This window comes from Aptenodytes patagonicus, chromosome 3, assembly GCF_965638725.1.
Source record: "Aptenodytes patagonicus chromosome 3, bAptPat1.pri.cur, whole genome shotgun sequence".
Classification (NCBI taxonomy): Eukaryota; Metazoa; Chordata; class Aves; order Sphenisciformes; family Spheniscidae; genus Aptenodytes; species Aptenodytes patagonicus.
In genome coordinates, this window is record NC_134951.1 from 53,431,534 (window position 1) to 53,440,272 (window position 8,739).

General features: G+C 39.6%; 1 protein-coding gene across 3 annotated transcripts in view; it reads left to right on the forward strand.

Moving 5' to 3' along the window:
- The window catches only part of AFG1L (AFG1 like ATPase), a 75,179-nt gene extending 68,372 nt beyond the window's left edge, over positions 1–6,807 (forward strand). Inside the window, exons 11-13 of one of the 3 annotated variants that reach the window (XM_076333357.1) lie at positions 2,545–2,685; positions 4,408–4,521; positions 5,259–6,807. In XM_076333357.1, coding sequence (XP_076189472.1) covers positions 2,545–2,685; positions 4,408–4,521; positions 5,259–5,393 — 390 coding nt within the window. In that variant the 3' untranslated portion in view covers positions 5,394–6,807. Of the gene's footprint in view, positions 1–2,544; positions 2,686–4,407; positions 4,522–5,258 lie in introns of those variants that run through there. The other 2 variants (XM_076333358.1, XM_076333359.1) reach the window with 2 other exon arrangements.
- The last annotated feature ends 1,932 nt before the right edge of the window (positions 6,808–8,739 follow it).

An 8,739-nucleotide genomic window follows, 5' to 3' on the forward strand; every position in this document is an offset into this window, starting at 1 on the left:
ATTGCCTGCTTTTTGCACTGCTGAAGTGGATTGAATTCTTGCTTGGGCTGTGATAAAGATGCATATTGTAACCCTCTGTGAACTGTGGTTTTATGTCTGTATAAAAAGCAAAAGAAGTATTCCATCTTCCTTTCTTCCCACTTGAAATGCATTAGCCTTATTTTTGTCCTCCACCTGTTTCCTCTCTCCAACTCTCCAGGTTTTTAATTTTCATGTGTGGATACCCACCAAGGTGCCCACCAAGTTCTTAGATGTATAGCTTAGCGGTTGGGCGCTTCAGTTTGTGGATTTTGCAAAAGTTTGAAGCCTTTAATATTTATTTATTTATTTATTTAGGGAATCAGCTTTTCATATTTAATACTTCGTATTTGAAATGAGGAGGGTGTGTTCATATGGTTTGGGTGAGAAAGTGTATCACATTGGGGCAAGACAGAATAATTCCTCAGGGTTTTGGGCTTTGGCAGAAGAGTGCTTGGGCTCTTCATGTGATAAAAGAATGAACCTGAATAGCAGTAATGTCTGTAATTTCTTACCTAAAGAGAGACATGAGAAATTATTTCCTTGCTCACAGGCAATTAGATCACTGCTGTTGTCCCTCTCAGGTACTCAGCGCACAGGCATACTTGATCTCCTCTGTACTTAACAATACTTCAGTCCTAAGTATGGAATAAAAATTATCGTTACTAAACCGTTTGCTTACTACCAATCTTAAAATCTTCAGCAGTATCCTAGTTGTGTTGCTTTTAGTGCTTCCATTGTTTTCTTTTGCACTTGATACGATTGTTGTACAGCTAGCTATCCCTTGTATCTGATGGCGAGATATGCGGTGGGCTAGCTCTGTAATGTTTCCATCCAGCAGTTCCTTTCACTTTCTTGAACCTTTTCATGCTTTCTTTCATCAAAACATTTTGAGTTCAGCTACTCTTTGTCCAGATGAGATTTTTTTCAGAGGAGATGCATGAAGCTGTTGCTGGTGACCCTCGTGATGATTAGTTTCTCGGTTTCTGGTTAAGAAGTCCATAGTAGTGGCTGGGGGGCTGAAATGGAGGGAGAAAGTAAACAGTGTATATATAACTATGAGGAGAGGATATAGTGTATACTGCTCTTAAACACTGCTGAAAGCACTTGAAAGTTTTTGTAATAATTCTTTTCCATAGATGCCACAGGGAAGTTGCATGGTTGTGAATGGGAAAGCAGGGCGATTCATGAGACTGCAAATGGGAGAACTGGCTTAGAGTCAGAGGCTTTAATACCTGCCTGGTGGGTTAGCTGGTGAGAAGCTCGAGCTTATTCCTATTAATTTTCAGAAGAACTTTTGGAATGCCATCAAGGCTTCACTCTCCTGTGCTTGCGTATAGACCATTTCTATGGGTTTTTCATTCTTGCATCTAAATAAAACCCAAAGTCGTGGTCATGGACAGCCATTAATAATTGCTTAAAATAACTTCTTGCAGAAGGGTTCTAGTTAAGCAGTTATGCTTGGCCTATGGCAAATTTGTCTAGCAATTTCAGTTAGAGAAAATATTTTTTATTTCCTGTTTTTAAGATATCAGCAGTATTGCAGTGCTTTATAACCATGTAATACTGTACAGCACATTTCATTGTTTGGGAAGGGAGTTGTGACATTATCATGCAACACTTGATTGCTGCTGATCTTGGTCTATGGAGTAGTTGCGTCCAAGATACTGAAGTACTCGCACAAGTAAAACTAATGGGACGAGATTCAGGAGTATGAAGTTTATCTCCTAAATACGATGACTTAATAGCTAAAGAGAAAGTACTGCCTGCAGTACTAATAGGGTAGATCTTGCAGAAAAAAATACCTTCTATGTAATGAAAAAGTAATTTTAAATGAATGTATTTGAATGTGTACTTGAATGAGCTACGACTATTTGCACATATCTTCTGTTGATGGTTTAGATACACAAATAGAAACTACTAAGTTCTTATTACGGATTTTTATTTCATCATTACAGGTGAAACCACAATCAGAGGAACTGCTACAAAATTGTATTTTTGTCTGCTTCCTTTGCTTTCAGTACTTAGAACATAAGATTTTTATTCAATCTGGGTTAGTCTTGGGTGAACTAAATGCAGGTCAACTTACGAGTCAGTAACTAGCCTATGCATTTGCGTTTAAAAATCTTGCTGCTGGAAAGCATCCTAATAGCTGTTCAAATTATTTATGCTTTAGGTTGACTTCGTAGCTTAACCATGATTTTCTTGTCTTCTACGTATTATGGTTTATAGTGATTATTTTGTTTGAGGTTGTCAGAGAGATCATAACAATGTGAGAATGCGGAAGAGCCACATTTTTAACTATCGAACACTGTTCAGGTAAAGCTGACAGTATGAATGAGCACCCTTATATACCTATGTCAGTAAGGGCAAACAAGCATTCCTGAAGCAAGATACGAAGAAACAAAAATAAGAATACGATCAGGACTTTACACCCTCTCTTCTGTAATTGTAGTATTTCAAGATACAGTGTTTGTGTATCATTCTATCACGGGTTTGCATTTCTTACGGTTTGTTTTGTTTCAGCCTCTTGGGGCCAGTGACTATTTGGAAATATCAAAGCATTTTGACACGGTCTTTGTTCGTGACATACCACTTCTTACAATGGCAAAAAGGACACAAGCTCGTCGTTTCATTACTCTTATTGATACCTTTTATGAGCATAAGGTGAGAACCAAGCCTTTCCTATATGTATAGGAATAATATTGGGAGTCCTAAAACCTGACCGATATAGTTGGTTTGGAGTAAGGCTTTCTGTAGTAATAATTTGGAAAACAAGCAGAATGAACGAGCACTGCAAAGAAACATCATTCTAGCTTCACAAAAAAGGCCTCATTGCAATAAAGGCACATAAGCAGGTATTTTTTTAATTTATTTCTGTGAGTATTAAGCATGACAATAAATATAAGCCTGAGTTCATTTGCCTTTATTGAATAGGGATGTTATTTCTTTCCTAACCCAGGAAAGCCAAAGAAGCCATGTCGTCATTTTAATAATGAAAGATTGTGCTGCCGACCATGCTGGAGTAAATTTAAATTTTTTACATTTTTAATCTGTATGGGCAGTGGGTTGGGAATCAGTGCCTTCCTGAACAGGGCGCTGAGGAGTTAATAGGATAGTTACATTATTAAGTTTGAAGGAAACGGTCACTGTAGGCTTTACATGAGGTTGCAGAACTGCTAATGGAATAGTAACGATAAATGCAGCGCTTCATGTGGAGTTACAGAGGTTTCAATCATGGAAGCAAAACCAGCACTACTAAAACAAAGAGAAGTTCGTGTTTAAGATTATATTTTAAAAGTAATACAAGGTATGAAACCCTATCTTATGTGTGATTATATATGCACACACTTAAATATTTATGGAATCAGGAAATACCAATTGAGATTTTTTTTTTTCAAGAATGTCCTGGCAAGATGGTCAGAAAGGCCCTGATTCAGCAAGGTATTGAACTAGCTAAGCGTATGAGTAAATGAGCTCATTTAAATCAGCCAGATTCTTTGTGCTTTATGGTTTGGAAATGGACAGTTTCTAAGAGGATATGCTAATATTTATAAACTAATAAGAGTGTGTTGGAAATGGGGGGGGGGGGATCTGCTCTAGCTACATGCTGTCATTAAGAATTGCAAGCAAACAGCTGCTTTCTGTTGCTTCTTCCATAGGAAAAACACAAATGTTAAACTCTCGTCACAAGTAGCTGCTTGGAAAAACTACCTGAGAGAGCGTATTTGTGGAGACCTGTCCACAATGCAAACATTTTGCCCGCATGCTCTCGACAAGCGCCTCCTTCTGTAATAATGTTTCAGTCTGTCTTCATTGCAGCCCCCCAAGATGCTGTACCTCACTGCACATTGGATCTCCTCCCAGCAGACATGAAAACAGCATCATTATTGTTATTAGCAAATAATGTGCATTTGAGTAGCATAGGTGAAAGCAAGAGTGGCTCAACTCAGCCTTCTGGGAAATTTGGAATTTAAACATTCTTTAGATGGAAATACGTGTGCCGTGCACTTACCTACTGAGAGGAGTCTAACAATGGGGGGAAAGAAAGCATCGGTTACTAATACTTTACAGCTGTTATTTTAGAAAGTAAAGTTGATTGTGAACTCATTGCCTGTATAGCAGATATTCTGAGTATTTAATAGCAGTTATGCTGTTCTCTGAGTAAAAGTTACATGAGTTGTTACTGAGAAAAAGCTCCTGTAAGGTTAATATTCCAAATGACTAAGTCGGGTAAATCTGCAACAGCAGTGCTAATAAGAGAAAAGGAAAATACCTGGAAAAAACCCCAAGGTCGTAATTTGAAGTTTGCTTTTCATAAAACATGTATTTTATCCCTTTTCTGTAAAGCCCAAGCGATGATACTGTTGCCTGTTTTCCTTCTCTCAGGTGCGTATTATTTGTTCTGCAGTGACTCCTCTGCAAAGCTTGTTCCTGGTAGAACATGACAACGGTGAGCTAGAGGACGACAGAGTGTTGATGGATGATTTGGACTTGAGCCAGGTACATGATATTAACGTCATCTCCCTTTTGTAACAAAATTGGTTTTGGTCTCATAATTACAGCAGCATTTTAGGAAGAGGAATCAAGTAAACATTTAACTAGTGATTTGCTGCTTTTTCTGCAGTGTGTCTGTCGCTCTCATAATTGCATGTTACGTTATTTATTCATAGTCAAAGAAAATGTCACAATATATAGAACCAGTTTGCATAAGGTTTAGTGTCATTTTGATTGTTAATCATTATATCCGTTCAATCATGTGTGAAAATGCTGATTTAAGTTTAGCTCCTACGTTTAAAATAGAGAAATAAAAGATGGTCTGTTCCACCTCTTCCTAGACTATATAGGACTGCCTCACAAACCCTCACAAACAGTACTACTTTGCACGTTCTTGATTGTGTTTTTCCTTTTCCCTGTAACCTAGTTATTGTTAATGAATTTTTAAATGATTTGTCTAAATCAGTATACAATTAGTCAACAGAAAAATGAAAATAGGTGGTTAACATGTCATCGTGTTGTTTCAAATCCAAATTTTTGTTTTGCTATGTTCCTTCACAGGGTTACCTAGCCGAAATAGGTGTTTTTCTTTAATTTTTGGACGTTCATTTTATTTTTTTGGTGCCCTGCTGCTGTGTTGTATTGTCAAAGCCTGTAAAGCACTCAGCCTTAGGAGTTAGATAGGATGCACTTCAGTACAGCTGTCTCTCACAGTTTTGTGGTACTGGTTTTGTGTATTGTAGGATTCTGCCAAAGGACTCTCCATGTTTACAGGAGAAGAGGAAATCTTTGCCTTTCAGCGTACTGTCTCACGGCTTACAGAAATGCAGACTGAACAGTACTGGAAAGATGGGGACAGAAGCAAAAACCCGTTATAATTAAAAGTTGAATAAAATCACCAAGAAGTAAAACTACAGAATTGGAAGGCTTTTTAGCACAACTGAAATAATAATTGCACTTTATCATCTGGACCATGTTTTCTTTCATCAGTTGTTTTTTGTGCTTAAGACATGAGGACTGGATTATTTTTCTGTACCACCAGTGTGTGGACATGTGAAATTTTGCCTTTGTTTTCTTTTCTGTAAAATAGAACTTTGATGTTCAGGAAGTTTAATGGGATTAGAATTTTTCTGGAGAATTGGTCTAGAGACAAAGTTAATGGGCCATGCAGGGTTCACAGTAGATTTATGATGTCACATGAAGAGGGCACTTTGTGGTTAATGCGCTGCTTCTGTCACGTACAATGCAGTTTGCACAAAAGAAAAATCAAATGCTTTCTTTATGAAACTCCTGATATTGTATAGGTCCCTGCTAGAATCCTGGAACTCCTCTGTAGTGTATTCTGGGGTTTTTTCCTATTTTCTGTGTGTAGCCATCCGCTGACTTTCAGGCTCTCAGAGTTTCTTGTAATCAGACTGTTGCTCAGTCTGGTTCATTGAAAACTAACGGTTTGAACCAAGAGAGAAGCCTGAGGAGGAGCTTGAAGGTACTTGAAACCGCACAGGATTAAGATCTAAGTAATCATGGATGGGAAAAGAAACTGTGATAAGGCAGGGTATACTGTAACATATACGTGCAAGTTAAAACTCTTCCTAAATTTTGCAGTTCTCGCAAGCCTGGATATGCCGCTTCTACCCCAGTGACATATCTCTACCTGAATTTTCTCAGGCTTCATCTATACCAAGCCTTCCGTTGCTGCTGGCACGCCTGCTCTGATCTGGGGAGAGTTAGTACACGGTACTGCTGAGGCACTTCATCGTGTTACAATAGGAATGTGTTTTATGGAAAAGATGGGATATTAACTGATCCCCCAAAACACATCACCCGTCCTCATGTTTGTAGTTGGAAACTTTCTTTTAGTTAAAAACGCAGTTGTGTCATTCTTGGTTTTAATCTAACGGAAACAAAATACGGTATTGCATTGGCTAATACTGTATTTTTATAAAAAGTCATTTTAAGAGCATATTTAGAAACCCTGAATAGGGAAGAATATTATGCAGATGGACTGAAAAGATTGCCCTGATTTCTTAAGGAGGAGATGTATAATGCACTGTCCCCAAATTTGAGGGGTTTTCTTGGATTTTGCAACATGACCTTTTTCTTGTACTTTATCTGTTATCAAAAATATTCTTCTCTGCCTTCCTTAAGCCCGATTAAATTGTTTCAGTTGTAACCCCCGTCACAATTACAGAAAGCTTTTAAAAGGGACTTTGGGGGGTGGGGAGGACTGGAGAGGTCCTGTGCACTTGCATGTGTTACGGCAATACAGATGTTTTGGAGCCATGTGCTCAAGTCTGGTTTTCTGTTCTGATCGCTTCTGTTTGCCCTGAAAGTTACTTACACTGGCTATACCTGTTCTTCAAAGAATTTTTAAAGCCTGTATTTATAGTTTACAACTTATGCAACTATGTTGCTATTCCCACAAGGGTGACTACCGTGGAGAATTTTAATGCGTATTTATGAAAAACCCAATCAGAATACATTGCTTATACTTAAGAATATCTGAATAGTTGATGTATTTTTATTTGTATAGGTTTCTCAACAGAGGGACTATTGAGATTCATGCATGTGTGTCTGTATATACACACATATGTATACTTAATTTATACATATATATATATAAAAATAGAGATAAAACTAATATATGTAATTTAAGTGGGTGTGGTTCTATATTTATACATGGCAGTCTATACTCATCAGCCTGGGCTTGCGCTGATAACTCTCCTGAAGCTTCAGCCTTGACTTTTTTTCTGGCAGCATTCAAATGCCTCCTGCCTTGTCTGAACCAGAATGTATTGTGGGAAAATGGGAGGTGGTGGTAGATACCCTAAAGCGTCTTGATTCTGGGTATTTATTTGCATTATTTTAAAAGCCGTTTATGCGTTTAGCCTGTATGTCCTCCTCCGTCGCGTGGTACAGGGGAAATGCATAATCTTGCAGAACACAGGAGAGATGTTTGGGACGCGTGAGAGAGGAGGTTCTGGCAGGTTCTGCATTCCCACGGAGACTGTCTCGGGCCGGGGAAGTGAAGTGTTTCTCCACGGTCTCCGTGGGTGATGACCGACCTCATTTAACCAGGGGCTCCCTGGAGCCCCCTGGGCAGGTGAGCTTGTGCTCCAACTGGTGCAGCTTTGCCTATCGGTATTGGAGGCTTTTCTGCAATTTAAGCACTCATCCCAAACTCAGATACCCCAGGTTTTTGGAAGCTCCTAAATGCAGTGGGACTCAGGTATCATTGAAAGCCTCCTGGGATGTAGGTGAGCCCTGTCAAACCACGGGAGGGAAGTTCCCAAAAGCGTCCAGAGCCAGCGCTGCTTCCAGGGCATATTCCTAAATGAAACCACAGTGCAGTCTTTCCTTGGCCAGCAGGGAAGTCGCTGTCGGGAGTCATTGATAGGCGCCAGCAGTAATCCCGGAGAAAAAATGGCGAATATTCCAGAAGGGTTTTGGGGCTGAAAGAGGCTGTAAACAAGAAAAGCTACTTAAATCACTGTGCAGTATTTGTGGTTGCACTGCAGAGTGCGGATTGCCACCTTCAGGTCAGGACCACAAGGAGAGACTGATGGGACCAATTTGTCAGCCAGAGCAGAGATCCCCGCGGTAACCACAGAAGCAGCACATTTATGTCTGTCCACGTCCCTGAAGAAAGTGAGGCCCTATATGCTTATTTTACGATGCTGCTAATGATGCTGTAGCATGCATAAAGTCTCTTTCCAATAGCGAATTTGGGGGAGGCTTCTTCTGAGGCCAAACAACTTCCAGGCAACTGGTGCTGGCCAGAATCTGTCACTGGGGCACAACGGACAGCACTGGGTATGTCCTGCCCCAGGGCGCTGGGTCACCTACGCTCCCAGCAGTCCTGTCCCCTGCTGCCTGGCCTGCTCCTCGTTGCTGTGAGACAGCAGCGCTCTGTGACTTCTTATTTCCACGTTAAGATGTTTTAGTTGCCAAAATGTAAATGGTGAGATGCCTGTGAATAAATTATGCATACTCCTTAATGGCCTTAAAATTGCTGGATTTATCCTGGCTCCTAAGTGTAAGTAATGGCTTTTTAGGTTTTTCTTAACTTGGCAAATCCATGTCATCTCAGATCCGCAACATGTTTTTATTTCCCTTTTAGTCATTCAGCAAACATTATTGCCAAGTTATTTTTAAAGGTCTTTTCGAGTAACCTTACTGATGTGGTATGATATTTTGCTGCCACGGGAAGTAGAATCCTTGTGG